The sequence below is a fragment of the Schistocerca gregaria genome, chromosome X (genome assembly GCF_023897955.1).
Source record: "Schistocerca gregaria isolate iqSchGreg1 chromosome X, iqSchGreg1.2, whole genome shotgun sequence".
In the NCBI taxonomy this organism is placed as follows: Eukaryota; Metazoa; Arthropoda; class Insecta; order Orthoptera; family Acrididae; genus Schistocerca; species Schistocerca gregaria.
The window spans coordinates 402,012,099-402,030,112 of NC_064931.1; the positions used below are offsets into that span (position 1 = coordinate 402,012,099).

Genomic DNA, 18,014 nt, shown 5'->3' on the forward strand with positions numbered 1-18,014 from the left:
CCTAATGCTCTATCTGAAATTGTCAACAACCTCTGGTTCTTTCAGTTTATCCAGGTCCCATCTCCTTAAATTCCCACCTTTTTGTAGTTTCTTCAGTTTTAATCTACAGTTCATAAGCGATAGATTGTGGTCAGAGTCCACATCTGCCCCTGAAAAATATACCCCATTAAATATTACACACTTATGTCAGGGCTTGAGCCAATTCCCAAAACACTTCTGGAATTCTGATCTTCAGTGCAGTTTTAGCTCTAATCTACACATGTAAAAGTCTGCCCAAGTAAAATTTCACATGGAGCAAATATGAAGGCTAGGGCACCGATTTTGGCAAAAAAATCATGAGCGTGCAGGGAAGTCTGCCGTTAAAATCGAAGAACACTGTGAGCACAGCCTTCACATCTGATTGCAGTTGTCAAGATTTTCTCCCCCCCCCCCCCCCCCCCCCTCCCCACATCTCTCTCCCGTCTTGGTTGTCCAGCATGCTTCCACACACAACTGAGCCTTAGTTTCCATGTCCGATGCATCAACTCATGTTTTGTCACCTATTATGACCCATTCCAGTAGTTCTACATCATTGCTGACTTCATCTAGTGACTCCCAAACAACTTGCATTTGCCACGGTTTTTGTTAAAAATTCAACAATTTTGGAACACGCTTACCCAAAGTACCCAAAACAATTTTATGTCATGGGCCAGTTGATATGCCATCATAACCACCTACTTCTCTGACTATGATTCCGTGATCTTTCATTGTCATTTCTTTCACTTTCTGTACGATTTCATTGGTTGATGCATGCTCATCATCTTCAACATCTCGACAATCTTCTTCGATGCTCTTACACTTGTTTTACTCAAAGAAGACTCGACAAAAGCAATATTTAACATTTCTACAACTTTGATGTATTTTATTCCACTCTTGTATAAAAAATTAATAGAAATTTTCTGCTCCATTTTTATATAAAATAAACACTCACCAATAGTACAAAGACTCCTGTAACCTTTTTGGCAGATGACGATAAACTACACACTGGATATGCCTAACATTGTACAGATACTTTTCAGATGTCTTCCAACATACTGACAAAGGGGCCATGTCAATTGGACTAGTGCAATACACGAAATTACGAATTCCCAGTTACTGTTTTAACACTCCTCATGTACTCATAGTTAGAATTGCTGCACGTCAATGCAACTCATCAAAGAAAACTCTTATCTTTTAGTTGAATCACAACTTAGGGGCATGCCTTAAAATTTACAGAACAGTCACATTAAATTGTGCTCAAAGTCCTATTGGAATATATCCATAGTTTTATGAGAAGCTTGTAAACAAACATGCAGTCAGATGAACAGGCATTCAGTTACACACTTGCAGCAGTTATATGAATCCTGGTTTAGGGTTTCCCTTCCTATGTTAATACAATTTGATTTGTAATATTGCATTTTGGAACAAGGCACTCACCTTCTGTATTCCGTAAAATGTTAATGGATGTACCATACCTAAAAACTAATGCTGCTCAGACATATCTGCACACTGCCTCACTGCAGATTTAAAGTGTGCACTGTGGAAGAACCACTAAAAATTTGTGTAACAGCCTGTAGGAGTGTCTTGAGATGTAGGTGGGTAGGCAGAGTGGGGACTTGCTTGAGCACTCACGAATTTACCAATGGACTATATTTTTCAAGTCACTGTATTGTCAACTATAACTAACAGCTTGCAGGTGTGATGCTAGGTCACGATCATGAAACTGTCAATTACAGAGTCCCTTTAATTAGAATTTTCATGCTAGCTAACAACTACAGCAAAAAGGGAACAACACTTAAAATGCTACTTTAAGGGACACCTTTCTGCAGAGTCAGTCACACTGACAGTATATCACTGAGACAAATTGGCACTGAGGTACACAGTGATATGCTCACGTAATACAGATAGTTAACCCAAAAACCATAGTATCTGATAGTCAAAACATTCAACAATTGTGTCACAGGGAAGTGATTAAAGCATGCCCAGAACCTACGGTGAGTGCGAACTGGCAGTACTCGACAAACCCCTGTCATGAATAATTCCTCACACCTCAGGCAGTATTGGTTGAGGTCCTGTAAATGAAATGCTTACAAATCGTCATCATTATATACAGACAAGCATGTTGAAGAATTCTATACATGTGAAGAACTACACTACACTCTCGTATAAATGCTGTCATTTGCTTGCAATTCATGACTAAATCCACACACTTTCGATACAAATTTTAGATATGAGCATATAGTCACAGACAAGGAGGTACATACAGTAATTTGTGACTGCTGATTGAAAGGTAAAACCATGTTAATACTACCTAGGCACTCTTCTTGACAGAAATCCATTGTTTCCCATGCCAAGTTGTTCTCACTACCCGTAACAGCAATCTGACATTGTCGGCATTTTCTCTGGCGATGGGCAATTTCGGGGGTTCTTTCTTTATTTATTTTATCGCCTTTTGCTTGAAAAACTTTAACACATTCCTCTGAACAAATTTTTTTCACAACTCCATTGACCGTAACCTGATGATTACATACACGTATCTGCAACATAAAGTAAGATGTACATTTTCAAACAAGACAATATCAAATAATATCAACTCTGCCACATTACTGGGATTGCAGTTACATGGTAATCACATAGCCGTTATCTTCATCAGCTATATCACTATAATAGTATGCAAATTACTTATAGTAATTACTTTTAGTGAACACTTTGCTTTATATATCCTTACAGCACTAAGAATCATAGTGTTTTTTGTACTAAGTATTCTGCTGCAATTCAATGCTAGTTTTTCAAGTGATAAGTGATGAAATGATGGCTGGATACTGATGATGATGAGGTCCCATATTCCAAGGAGTGCAGGGGATGATGCAGGAGACCCGCACCGCCGACAAGGCAAGGTCCTAGCGGAAGTGGTTTGCCATTGCCTTCCTCTGACCATAAAGGGGATGAAGGATGATGATGATGATAACACAACACCTAGTCATCTCAAGGCAGGGAAAATCCCTGACCCTGCCAGGAATCGAACATAGGACCCTGTGCACGGGAAGCGATAACGCTACTTCAAGACCATGAGCTACGGACTGGCAAGATACTACTGTGCGATTAAATGGAGTGTATCTTCCTACTGCTCCTTGAAGGAGACACATACCTTCAACAAGATATTGCACCACCCATCTTTCATGAACTATGCCAGAACGTTCTGAAATCATATTATACAATCTTGATCCTTCTTGAGTGGCTACCCAGGTCACCTGGTGATGGTCCTACCGAGGAAATCTGAGCAATTATCAACTGCATATGTGCTTACAATGGAACCAACTCCAATTAATCGTATTGAGTTGTTTGGGTGGCATGAGCGCTCACACAAGAAGATGGTTCCATCACACTTTCAATGTCTTGGACAGCCCATGCCATGACACGACTGGTACCAGTGGGGAGGAATGAGGTGCACTACCTAGAACTAGAGAGGTGTTTCATTTCTACCGCTCATGAACATTTGCAATAAAGTCGAGGGCCATTTCAGTCTGTGTGTAACTTAACGGACTTTTTTCCTCACAAATAGGAAAGCATGTGTGTGCACTGTTAAATTTTCGATAATGCCATAAACGGTGAAGCAAATAATAACAAAAACAAAATACAAAGGACATTGATTGAGCGAGAAATACATTATTTTCAACATGAACACAACTTACTCTACAACACTGGTAACATATCTGAGTAGCCTCTTCAGAAACCTGTTGCTCTAACTCTTCTGTGAAGTTTGAATCTTGCTCAGCTAAAACCTGCAAATAATAAACATTGCACATTAACCTGCTATATGTATATACACAGTATATCGTTGCATATGATAAAGCAACATTAAATGAATGAGTATCACAGTTAAGCAGCTGAGAATTAGAACTTTTAAAACTGTTACAATTTGTATTAGTTAGTTAATTACGTTACTAATACCTGTTTTATAGTTATCTCGTATCCATCAATATACGAGCTATTAATGGATGACATAAAATCACTTTTAGAGACACAGATAAAAAAACACAATAATGGTCAAAATACAATTATGGAAATCAACTCAATAATGGATACGAGGCTGACAGGTATAACAGCGGATATGGATGACAATAATGATAAAGAAGGGATGTGGGCAAAAGGGACGGAAGAGGCTAGTGCAGTAAGATAATTAAAAATGAAAACTGAGGCACAAAGAAAGGAGGGAGAATAATGACTGTGGGACATAGAGATAAAAGGCACAGGGGGCTGTGCATGGCAGCAGCATATAACGGATATCATATTCCTGCCAGCAACATACTGAAATCTAACCAAAACTATGTCTTTTTTATCTACTGTTTTCCTGGAACAGCCCAAACTTTTTTCCTTGCTTCTTTTGACTTGTTTAATCTTTCTATTCAACACAATGTCTTTCAAGTGAATGCTACAGTGTCTCAAGACATTGTCAATGAATTATGTAATAAATACAGTCAATTATTTCAAGGACAACTTGGGAAAGCTCAGGATTTTGAGGTTTAACAATAATGCTCACCCAAGATTTTATTGTGAAAGGCCTGTCCCACAGGCCATTTGCACAATTTGCAATCGAGCACCACAGGAACTATGAAGGTGGCAGCAAGACACTGGAATAACTCAACCTGTCTGAGTTAGTGGATTCAAAAATGGTTCAAATGGCTCTGAGCACTATGAGACTTGACTTCTAAGGTCATCAATCCCCTAGAACACAGATCTACTTAAACCTAACTAACCTAAGGACATCACACACACATCCATGCCCGAGGCAGGATTTGAACCTGTGACCATAGTGGTCGCGCGGTTCCAGACTGTATTGCCTTTAACCACTTGGGCACCCCGGCTGGCCAAGTAAGTGGGCTTCACCCATAGTCATTCTAAAAAAAAGCCATCAGGTGGATTACGGCTATGTGCCGATTTCAGATATACAGTTAATCCTCAGGCAGTGGCAGACTCCTTTCCTCAGCCTCAGTATGAAAAATCTATGGACAAACTGGAACAGGGCTTCTTCTATTCAGAAATAGACTTACATGAAGCATATTTGCAGGTGCTATTGGACGAACAATCTAAATAGGTGTTTTTCTTCATCAATATGCACCTAGGGCTATTCTGAATTCAATCTATACCATTTGTCAGTGCCTCAGCTCATGCCATTTTTCAACGATTTTTCGAACAGCTGATAGTACAGGTTCCTTCACATTCCAACTATCTAGATGTCTTAAGTGCTTTCAGAAGTGAGCCTGAAGTGCAGCAAGGCAAAGTGTTCATTTTCCCACGCAGAAATCAAATATTAGGATCATGTCATTAACGCTCCAGGTATTCATCCAGCAGTCGCACATGTCAGCAACCCATGATTTGCCAGCACCTTGTAATGTTAAAGAATAGTAGGCAGTAATGGGCAAACTCACATATTATGCTAAATTTATCCCCAACAGTCAGATTTCTCCTACACTGAACTAGCTGTACCAGAAACGTGTTTCATTTGTGTGCTCCAAGGAACATCAGCGAGCTTTTCAGCTGCTGAAGGATTCCCTTCCCAGTAATCAATGTCCAATTCATTTTGACCCAAAAAAAAACCAGTTGTACTCACAGTGGACGTGTGTTCCTATGGTATTGTAGCGGTGCTCTGAGGCAAGGTAGGTTATGCCGACAGTCCCACTTCCTTTGCCTTAAAAACTTTGTGCAAAACCCAGGGCAATTGCAGCCAGTTCAGAAAAGTGTTGATATTCAAATTTTACCACCACACAATATCGTTTGCGTCCACAGATGATGATATGTACACAGTTGTCCTAGCAGTGTGTGTTCTCTGACTCTGTGTGTTCCTTGTTCAGTGTGCGGTCCTTTATGAATAAACTTGTTCGTTAAGCACGTGTCGTTGCCGCAATTTCAAGTCCTAATCCTAACTGGTTATGGGCCCAGGTCACTCGATCGGTAAAGCGATACTCTCTGTTTACACGAAAATGGAAAATCGTAAGCTGAAGTGCGGGAATAAACTGAGTCCGTTAACACGACAAATATAGTGCACATGGCTGCTGCACCCGGAGTTAGAGTGGAAACGTTATCACGCGATAACTACGACACATGGAGAATTCAAGTTGAAGCAGTACTCATCCAGAACGACACGTGGGAGTCTGTATCTGGAGACATGCCGCAACCTGCAATGACTAATGTAGGCATCGGACTCGTCGCTGCACAAGCCGCGTACAAAGCGTGGCACGTCAGGTATGGCTCAAACTTGAATCAATTTACGCATCCAAAGGACCTGCCCGCAAAGCAACGCTACTGAATCGTCTTACTCTTCACAAGATGCAACCTAGTGGCAATGTAACATAGTATCTTAATGAATTCTTCGATGCAGTGGACAAATTACAAGCAATGGACATCGATATAAACAGCAATTTATTGTCTGTAATGTTGCTCTACAGTTTGCCAGATAGTTACGATAATTTTAGGTGTGCAATCGAATCTCGTGATAACCTACCCGATGTCGAGACACAAAGTGAAAATCTTGGAAGAAAACAACGCGAGAGTTCAGAAAGACAGTGAAAATTCGAGTGCTGCGATGTCTGTCAAAACGGTCAGGCATAAACATTTCGTAAACTAATCAATAGGTTCATTAAGTGACTGTGCTAAATCGGAACAAAAATCAAAACAGAAGCAAAGGATACAGGGAAAATCATCATTCAGGTGCAGTTTTTGCAACAAGAAAGTCCACAAAGAGGAAGAGTGTTTCTTCAAAAGGAAGCTAATTGCGCAAGCTGCAAATAAAGTTGATGAAGCTCATTGTTGCTTTTCCATTAACGAACATGCTCCGAAGTCTTGTGATCCAAACGTTTTGTGGTGTATAGACAGTGGTTGCACATCACACATGTGTAATGACCCTAAAGTGTTCACAAGTGTAACCAAAGAGCAAGAAACTTTAATGCCTGAAAATGGTTCAAATGACTCTGAGCACTATGGGACTTAACATCTATGGTCATCAGTCCCCTAGAACTTAGAACTACTTAAACCTAACTAACCTAAGGACAGCACACAACACCCAGTCATCACGAGGCAGAGAAAATCTCTGACCCCGCCGAGAATCAAACAAGGGACCCCGGGCGTGGGAAATGAGAACGCTGCCGCACGACCATGAGCTGCAGACTTTAACGCTTGAAGACAACAGTTTTACGCAAGTGACAGCTAAAGATGACGTACGCATCAAAATCTCAGCCAGTGATATCAACTCCATTACGCTGAAAAACACGGTTTATGTGCCAAAACTCTGAACCTATCTAATCTCAGTCGCAAAGGTTGTGGACAGCAATCACACTGTAACCTTTGAGAAAAATCGTGCAGGTATAAGGGACACTTACGATTAAGTTAAGGTGATTGCAAACAGAGTAGGCAACCTGTTTTACTTGCATGAAAACAGCCCAAATGCCTGTACAGCTGCAGAGACAAAAATTACGAAAAGTGACACGAAAATCTGGCATGCTCGATCAGGACACTTGAACTCTGGAGATATGATTAAAATGCTCAAGGCTTGAAATTCAGTGATGCAGACTTCACCAAGTGCACTGCATGTCTTGAAGGAAATATCACATCCACTCCCTTCACCAGGCGGGATGAAAACAAAAGTGACCTTCTGGAGTTAGTACATTCAGATGTCTGTGGGCCAATGAGAGAAAAAAGATATTTTGTAACCTTCATAGATGACCACAGCAGATGGTGTCAAGTCTACTATCTTCGACACAAGGGAGAAGTTGTGGACAGATTTTTTTTAAATTCAAGAACTTTGCTGAAAATCAAACTGGATATAAAATCAAATCTTTCCAGTCAGATAATGGCAAGGAATACTGCAACGAAAGGATTGACTCCATCTTCCAAGCAGCAGGAATACAGCGACGTCAAACAGTTCCTTATACACCACAACAGAATGGTGTTGCTGAACGAAAGAACCGATCCTTGGTTTGAAGTGGCTCGCTGCATGATGCTGGAGTCTGGACAGCCACCATCACGTTGGGCCGAAGCTATTAACACAGCCAACCACATCCGAAATCGCTGCCTATCCAAAGGACTTTCCGGTGGGACTCCATATGAAAAGTGGATGAAGAAGAAACCAGACTTGTCACACCTTCGTGTATTCGGTGAAAGTGTCATCATCCTGGAAAAATCGCCAAACACGGTGAAGTTGGATCCGAGAGGCAAGGAAGCAAGCTTCGTAGGCTACTCAGACTGTTCAAGTACCAATCGTGTGTGGGTGCCAAAAGACCACAAAATACACACATCACGAGATACACTACACACATCACGAGATACACTACACACATCACGAGATACACTACACACATCACGAGATACACTACACACATCACGAGATACACTACACACATCACGAGATACACTACACACATCACGAGATACACTACACACATCACGAGATGTTAGGTTCCTTGATCATAACAGTTTTGAACCCAAGCAAACCTATGTAGACCTCACTGCAGATGAACAACATCATTGCCAAAGAAGCATCTGCATGGACCTTTCACCAGGAGACTTGAGTGACTACAGAAGCTGTGAGTCAGAATCATTCTCTGATGAAGAACCACTTTACGGTTTTGAAGAAGAAGAAGTCACTTCACTACCAAATGATATCATTTCAGATGGTAACCTGTCATGCGACGAGGACAGCAATTCCTCAAGTGTCACACCTGCTCCACAGCTTGCACTAGATGTTTCAAGTCATGACATCAACTTTGCCACTAATGCAACAGAAATCAGTGTTGAGGATGCATTGAACAGTCCAGATAGTCAAGAATGGTTTAGCGCTACATACGATGAAGTCGCTAGTCAAGAATGAAACCTGGGATATCGTGGACAGACCAACAAACAGAAAAATAATTGACTGCAGAACTGTCTTCAGAAACAAATACCGCAGTGATGTATCCTTGCTACAAAGAAAGGTCTGAATAGTTGCACGAGGGTTCAACCAAAGACCCGGAGTTGACTTTGTGGAAACATTCTCTCCAGTTGCAAAAATCGAATCATTCAGACTCCTCATGGCTCTGGCAGTGAAGTTTAACTTGCATGTCTCACAGCTGGATATCACCACTGAATTCCTCAATGGTGAAATTGATACTGAAATCTTCATGGAACAGCCAGACTCATTAGCCAAGTTCTTACAGAAGGTGAGAGATGTAGAGGAGGACAGTCACATAGCCAAAAAGGAAGATGATATGCTCCAGAAGTTAAAATCTGGTGACAAAGTGTGCAAGCTTACAAAAGCCATCTACGGATTGCGTCAAGCTGGCAGACAGTGGCATGCCAAATTGATGTAAATTGGATTGCAGCCCACTAGTGTAGATCCTTGTGTATATGTGGACATTGTGGGAAATTCTCAAGTCTTCCTGCTCACTTATGTTGACGACATCATAACTGCATCATCAGACCCAGAAAGGACACGACAGTTCCAGGACAAGTTATCTGCCAGATTCGACGTCAAGGATCTTGGTTCAGTGAAACGCTACCTGGGCACTGGCGTAAATCTGTCTGTTGACAAACTCACGCTGTGTCAAATTGGCTACCAAACTCACGCTGTGTCAAATTGGCTACATCAGAGAAGTTTTACATCGATTCTGAATGGATGACTGCAAGCCCCTAAGAACCCTGTTGGCGACCCGGATCAAACTGGATGTTGCAGCTGCAAGTACAGCAGATGGGACTCAGTATCTGTACAGGGAACTGCTTGGAGTGTTGATGTACATCACCACTGGCACCCACCCTGATATATGCCATGCAGTCAACAAGCTAAGCCAATACAACAACAGCCATAATCTTGTTCACTGGTAGGCAGCTAAACGAATCCTTAGATACCTCAAGGGAACAATTAACAAGACACTAACCTACATCAAGGATAAAGAGGGAATATTCGGTTTTGCAGATGCTGACAGGAAGTCTTATACCGGTTACAACTTCATCTTGTGCAAGTCAGCAATCTCATGGTGTTCACGCAAGCAGAGGACCGTTGCTCTCTCATCAACTGAGGCTGAGTATATGAGTCTCATCAACTGAGGCTGAGTACATGAGTATCTCAGAAGCAGCAAAGGAGGTGATTCACCTATCAACCTTCGTGAAGGAGCTGGCTTTAGTGGACCTGTCAAACATTGTACTGTTCAACGACAACCAGTCAGCTGGAAAACTGGCAAATAATCCAGTTTTCCACTCAAAGACAAAACATATTCACATAAAGTACCACTTCATTCACCAGGCCCTGCAAGATTATCCACTGAAACTGGAATATCCGTCAACAGAAGACATGGTAGCAGACATGCTGTCGAAGGCTCTTCCTGCTCCGAAGCATGAGATGTGTGTTGTTGGACTCAGACTGCAAACCTAGAACCACAAACTTAAGCATTCAAGTTCATCGATTTCTACCTGTGTGTAAAAACTGAGTAGGTGTGTTGAGATTCAAATTTTACCGTCACATAATAACGTTGGTGTCCACAGACGTTGTTATATACACAGTTGTCCTAGCAGTGTGTGTTCTCTGTCTGTGCGTGTTCCTTGTTCAGTGTGCACTCCTTTATGAATAAAGTTGTTCATTAAACACGTGTTGTTGCCATAATTTTAAGTCCTAATCCTAACAAAAAGATCTGCTCGCTATCATTTACGGAGTTACCAAATTTCATCAGTGCTTGAATGGGTGATGCTTTTATCTTATTACAGACCACAGGCTGCTATCGGCTCTGTTCAGCTGCTCCAAGCCAGTCCCACCATGCAATATGCAAAAGCTGCAATGGTGGGCCCTGCTGTTATCCAATCCCCAGTCTAAGCTTCTATACAGGACCTCGGGTCAGCATTGCAACACTGATTTGTCGTCTCAGTTACCAGTGCGTACTGATTCTGTATTTGATTCATCCAAGCATTCCTGTTTTCACAAAGATTCCCAGGATTTTTGACACACTTCATAGGTTTCCTGTTGACTGCTGATGCAGGGGTAAAATACAGGGAGTGAAAGGCTATTTACAATTTGTACAGAAACCAGATGGCAGTTATAAGAGTCAAAAGACATGAAAGGGAAGCAGTGGTTGGGAAGGGAGTGAGGCAGGGTTGTAGCCTATCCACGATGTTATTCAATCTGTATATTGAGCAAGCAGTAAAGGAAACAAAAGAAAAATTCAGAGCAGGTATTAAAATCCATGGAGAAGAAATAAAAAAGTTGAGGTTCGCCGATGACATTGTAATTCTGTCAGAGACAACAAAGGACCTGGAAGAGCAGTTGAACGGAATGGACAGTGTCTTGAAAGGAGAATATAAGATGAACATCAACAAAAGCAAAATGATGATAATGGAATGTAGTCGAATTAAGTCGGGTGATGCTGAGGGAATTAGAGTAGGTAACGAGACACTTAAAGTAGTAAAGGAGTTTTGCTATTTGGGGAGCAAAATAACTGATGATGGTCGAAGTAAAGAGGATACAAATGTAGACTGGCAATGGCAAGGAAAGCGTTTCTGAAGAAGAGAAATTTGTTAACATCGGGTATAGATTTAAGTGTGAGGTAGTCGTTTCTGAAAGTATTTGTATGGAGTGTAGCCATGTATGAAAGTGAAACATGAACGATAATAAATAGTTTGGACAAGAAGAGAATAGAAGCTTTCGAAATGTGGTGCTATAGAAGAATGTTGAAAATTAGATGGGTAGATCACATAACTAACGAGGAGGTATTGAATAGAATTGGGGAGAAGAGGAGTTTGTGGCACAACTTGACAAGAAGAAGGGACCGGTTGGTACGGCATGTTCTGAGGCATCAAGGGATCACAAATTTAGCGTTGGAGGGCAATGTGGAGGGTAAAAATCGTAGAGGGAGACCAAGAGATTAATACACTAAGCAGATTCAGAAGGATGTAGGCCACAGTGAGTACTGGGAGATGAAGAAGCTTGCACAGGATAGAGTAGCATGGAGAGCTGCATCAAACCAGTCTCAGGACTGAAGACCACAACAACAACAACAACAACAGCAACAACAACAACAACTAATACATTGTGCATGAAACTGCATCTGCCCCAGCTTTTCGGGTTATTCTGCAGAAAGCTTGCAATGGGTGGCCTCGGAGTCTAAAGGAGATACTCCACTTGCTAGTGTGCCATTAATTTGTGTACTGGAAAGCTACTTCTGCATGAATGAGCATTCTTCTCCTCCACATGGAGAACGATGATGCACGAGTTCTGCAGCTTGAGGTGCTGCAACTGCTCCACAAGGGTTACTGGGGAGTGGTGTGTACAAGCAATTAGCTCTGCTAGAAGTGTAGACCATCCCACATACCGTCCACATCTACTACACAAGTTAAGGGTTTACTTACGCTAATAAATAGTTGTTTAGAATTGTGACACTGTTTTTTTAATTGTTTTAGGGCTGAATGTCTCTACCCTCTAGACATGTCCTTTAAAAAAATTAAAAAAAAAATAAAAAAAACATACCTCAGTATTTGCCTTGTGCGATTTAGCCTGGAAAAAATACAGAATTGTTAATTCACATGATTGGGCAGGGATTTGAAATACAAGTCCAGAGTTGTTTACCCTCTGTACCATCTCCTCAGTTTTCAGCCTGTGCAGGAATATACACACCATCTCTATAGTGGTACTAGTGAGGTTTAGTAATGTTAGAACATCCCCATAATATTTTTGGGCGTGATGCTGCTTCCACAAAACTGTAAATGTGAGGCATGTGGCAATTTTACGAGACTCCCTCAAGAACTCAATTCATTAGTGGTTGGAGTCAAAGTCCACAATAAGGGGATGGGAGGGGAGAGGGAGATAACACACACACACACACACACACACACACACACACACACACACACACACACACACACAATCCCTGTCACACTCTCACTCTCAAAAAGAATGCAAAGCTTACTATAGATGAAAAAAGAAACAAGAAATATGTTTTGAATCTATCATTCCAAGTTACCTTAATCTGAGTTTCAGCTTTCCTGGCAGCCTGTCGCTGGGGCCGTGTAGATTTCTGCCCAGATTTCTGCTCAGACTGTTTGATGTCCTTCCCAGTATATGATTTTCTTGCTCTGTTATTTTTCTGTAGCTGTCTCACAGGCACATTGGTGAACCTTGTATCTGCAACATGAGTGTCAGATGAGACTGACAAAAAAGCAAGGTCAGGTTTTTGATCCTCAGGTGTTTCTTCAAAAGTAGCAACTCTAGGCTTATCAGGAATTATACATGCGGCATCTCCCAAATTTTTGTCTGTCACAGAGTTTTCTTTCACACTTCCTTCAAAGCTGTTTGCATCTGGAGGCATTTCATCACTACCAAAGCCACCAGCATCCATATTTTCACAAGCAGGGGTACCATTTTGGAAACTTGATTTTGTCCTATTACTAACATTGCTGTTACCCAGTGTCAATTGTAACCCCCCTTCTGTATCTACACCATTTTCATGACTATCAAAATCACCACTTTGTTCCCCTTCCTGATTTGTCTCCACATCAGATCTTTCTGTATGGCACACTGCTGTTGCCTGGCTTTCCTGTCCTAAGTCCCTATTCAAAATGGAAACATCCTCAGGTAGTGTCGTATGGTTGCTCTGACCCAAACTAATAGAGGCTGGTATTTGAATCTGTCCTATATCCGTATTGTCCTTCCTGCTGCCATCTTCTGAGTTTTCCTGATCTGCCATTTGCTTACTATCCAGAGTAAGTGGATCTTCAGTTGGAGCAACTGGGTAATCTGAGGAATCATCTTGACTAGATGTAATATCAACTGATGAAATGTCTTTAAATTCTTTTACATTACATAAGCTATCTGTCCCATGTTTTGCTATAGGGTCTGAAGGAGAACTGGCATGATTTACATCACTATCTTCAACATCTTTACTGTCTTCTTCAACAGTTTTCAATTTCTTTCGTTCTGGTTCTTGTTTGTAACAATTCTCATCTTTTCGTGAGATCTCCAACTTATCATGTGTGGCAGTCTTGTTGTCATCATTACAGATGGTTCTATCGGATTCACTTCCTGTCTGAACTCCACTAGAGCTACTTGATATAGTTCTCCTCCTCTTTCTTTTTTTAGTTCTTGTAGTTCTTGGAGTCCGGGGTGGCAGTTTCACTTTGTTTTCTTTCATAATATACTCACCACTACATTCCAGTTTTGAACTGGCATTCTGGGAGGTAAATCTGTTAGAGTCTGCAGGGTCAAAAGAAAGGATTTCATTTTTTACAGCAGACACTACAGCCCTTTTATTAGACTTCTCAATACTTAATTCGAAAGAGCCTGATGGACTATTGCCAATATTTTTTAATGCATCAATAACATTTGTGTTGAGTCTTTCAAGGATAACACTGCAAGGCTTAAGTGACTTCAAAACATTTGCATCTCCACTACTCTCAATGTTGTTAGTACAATATCGAGTAACATGTTCAGAATAATAGTGACTATTTAACACATTCTTCTTATGCCACAATGTGTTACTACTATCATTGTTACCATTAGTAGAAGTGCTGTCTTCACTGTTGGAGTCCCTGGTATTTTCTATAACATTTACAGAATTTAATGTAACTTCCTCATTACTGTCAGAAACTTGACTGAAATTATTTTCACTTCCACGACTCTGAACATTTATTGTATGTTGCTGGGCATCAAAATTTGTAAGTTTTGCTTCACTCTTTTCTCTTTCAATGTCTGAATCACTATCTTTAGCTATTTTTTTGACTTCTTCAGCAACACAGTGCTCATTTTGCACATCACTCCCACTTTCAGGATTAGTATTCTCTTTAAATTCCTTGTGACTAAATAATTCACTGCCATTATTGATCACTACACCAGGTATTTTGGTATTACTCACACCCAGTGGTTCAGAGCTGTTGCTAGTTAGTTCAGTGAAATTACTGTCAGTGCTGAAGAATTCTACAGAGTTTACATTTAAATCCCCTGTACTGCCAGATCCCTGAGTATCTGTCCCATTTACATTATCTGTTTCTGTCTCAGCATTGAAAGCATCCGAAAGTCTCCCTGCAGCTCCTTCAGCACCAACAGTAATAATATTTTCAACAGAGTTTTCCACTGCACCACTACTTTCACTCTCTGAACTAACTTTGTTTACACATTCATTTTCTGCTAACACATTTATACTAGGGTCACCTGGTATTTCACTGGGATCACACTCGGGTGGCACAGTTTCCAACACTTTTTCACAATTACTACTACTAGTATTTTCACAATCTGTAGCTGTTGATGGCACTGATAATACATTTAAACTATGTTCACTTGCAACCTCACTACATTTAGGATCACTTTCACGCAGCACAGATCCTGAAGGGGTAACATTAGTGTTTCCAGACGATTCTCCTTCATTTAATGTCACCTCTGGTTCAAGGAGGAGTTCTGCCATCTCATATTCATTGTCAGCATTCTCTTCACAGAGCTCAGATTGCACTGTTGAGCCTGTGGTCTCATTATTTTTAGCATTCTCATCATCCAACTCAGGAGACACTGCTTCAGCACCGGCCATTGCTTAGATCACTCATCCAGCACTGAAAATGTAAGATAACACCATTAGATCTCCAGAGCAACAGTAAACGTGAGTAATATGCTAAAAATGAATAAAACCTCTTATAAAATTTCCATGATTACCTTAAAATCTATCTTCCACATTAAAAAACTTTTCTATCTTTCATTAAACTGGCGTGATGTTATACCTTTCAATATACTACTCTTTACCAAAAACTCACAGTATGGGACTTCATGCACTTCCACTGAGTTACATCAGTTCTTTCAATCATAATTATAATAGTCACTAGCAGTACTTATTCTCCAGACATGAATTTGGTGAAACAACTATCTTCTGCAAGATGTTGAGAATAAGTAACAATTTTTGATCAGAGGCAGGAGCACCTGAAACATTAAAATTATGGCTCAGTTATAGATCCAAAATGATAATAGTACTTAAATTCTATTACAATCACAAATCAGTGATACTCAATTACATGATGGTACAGTCATCTGTGGTCACATTGCTGCACATTGAATTTTAACATTCAAATGATTTCAAATGTCCACCAGAACCCACATAATGCACCAAAACTATTATAATTCTCTATAAATATTCTCATTTGCTTCTACAGAACAGACAATTTAAAAAAAAACTTAAATTATTTGATAATTGTGTATGTACATTCTTTAAGAATTTAAAATATACTATGTTGCGTGTCCAAAAGAATAGCATATCTATACAATATATGCATCTGATGGTACATCGATCTTTCAATGCAGATGCACAATAATGCAGACCTCCAATGGAAATACAGTAGGGCTATGAGCCAAAAGGAATAATGGACAAAGGACACTGCTCTGTAGTGTGCAGCATATGGAGATTTGGGTCAGACAAGAGATGTGCATGGATAGATGGACAGCCCAAGAGGTTAAGGCAACCACCCATGTAAAGCGGGAAAAAAAAGGTTCGGCACCTAGTGTTGACATGTGTATTCCCGTTGAAACGCACTTAGTGAACCACTACGCTTAGCGTGCTCATCCAACAGATGGATCACTGTCAACAGTGTCACATGCTGTGCAACTGTACGGAACACTGCAAAAGATGTCTGGAATTTTACCTAAGCCACTGGCACAAAGTCTGCTGATGAAGAAACTCTCCTTCCATTGCTGGCTAAACACTGGTGAGGAAAATTTCCTCCAGCCCCAGGATTTGAACTGGCTATCTCCAAGACAAGAGTGGTAACCCAAGTGAGTCTTGGTGACACATTCTGGGATGGATTTTCCTGATTTTTACACTGACCATTAGGTTTAGTTTATGGGGAAAACCATGAAGATAGGGGAGTTGTAGTTTGGCAATGATGTGATAAAAGTTTGGCATTTGACTTTTTTCTTTGTCATTGCAGGGTAATTCTGAGAAAAATAGATGAATTAATTGGAATGTTCTTCTCAAAGCACAGGTGTAAATGAAACTGAATATTCCTGGAATTAGCTAAAGCAATGGTTTCAAGCCATACCTGTTCACATAAAATCTAGCGACAATTCTTCAGAGTGCTTTAGTGCACTCTGCTTCCTATGCATTAAAACTATTTGGAAAGTCTTCCCTCATGATTAAAAACTCTACACAAGCAGCACATGGAGACCCTGTACAGAAGTAAAGAAATACTATAGGTCGACAAACCCCCTGTGATTGCCACTTTGTATGTTCCCATGGCACAGAAGCCTGTTTCCAAGGTGAACACTTCCACACGGACGACATCCAGTGCTCAATTATCCAGCACCAGCACCTGTACTTTCATCTGTACACACTGAAGCAAAGTAAATGAAGACGTAGCAACCCAGGCAGCTATGACAGACGAGATCAGTAACATTTTCACAGTGAGCATTGAAGTAATTCAGGGGTGGGTTCCTAGGTTTGTTACCAGTAGGTTCAAACAACAAATGTTACAGAGATGCTTTGCGAACTAAAATGGGAATTCCTCAAGAGAAGGCAACGTTCTTTTCGAGAAATACTATTGAGTAGATTTAGAGAAGCCGACTGCCACACAGTTCTACTGCTGCCAACATACATTGCCTATAAGGACCGCAAAGATAAGATTTGAGAAATTAGGGCTCATACGAAGGCATATACACTCCTGGAAATGGAAAAAAGAACACATTGACACCGGTGTGTCAGACCCACCATACTTGCTCCGGACACTGCGAGAGGGCTGTACAAGCAATGATCACACGCACGGCACAGCGGACACACCAGGAACCGCGGTGTTAGCCGTCGAATGGCGCTAGCTGCGCAGCATTTGTGCACCGCCGCCGTCAGTGTCAGCCAGTTTGCCGTGGCATACGGAGCTCCATCGCAGTCTTTAACACTGGTAGCATGCCGCGCAGCGTGGACGTGAACCGTATGTGCAGTTGACTGACTTTGAGCGAGGGCGTATAGTGGGCATGCGGGAGGCCGGGTGGACGTACCGCCGAATTGCTCAACACGTGGGGC

At 41.0% G+C, this 18,014-nt stretch overlaps 1 protein-coding gene across 3 annotated transcripts in view; it reads right to left on the bottom strand.

Annotated features, from left to right (window-relative positions):
• LOC126297376 (uncharacterized) overlaps positions 1 to 18,014 on the bottom strand; it is a 352,843-nt gene that overhangs the window by 156,564 nt on the left and 178,265 nt on the right. For 2 of the 3 annotated variants that reach the window (XM_049988101.1, XM_049988103.1), the window contains exons 3-6: positions 15,668 to 15,928; positions 12,993 to 15,567; positions 3,711 to 3,800; positions 2,330 to 2,555 (exon numbers count right to left, since the gene is read on the bottom strand). In XM_049988101.1, the coding sequence (XP_049844058.1) occupies positions 2,330 to 2,555; positions 3,711 to 3,800; positions 12,993 to 15,545 (2,869 nt within the window). In that variant the 5' untranslated portion in view covers positions 15,546 to 15,567; positions 15,668 to 15,928. The remainder of the gene's footprint in view (positions 1 to 2,329; positions 2,556 to 3,710; positions 3,801 to 12,992; positions 15,568 to 15,667; positions 15,929 to 18,014) is intronic. The other variant, XM_049988102.1, reaches the window with a different exon arrangement.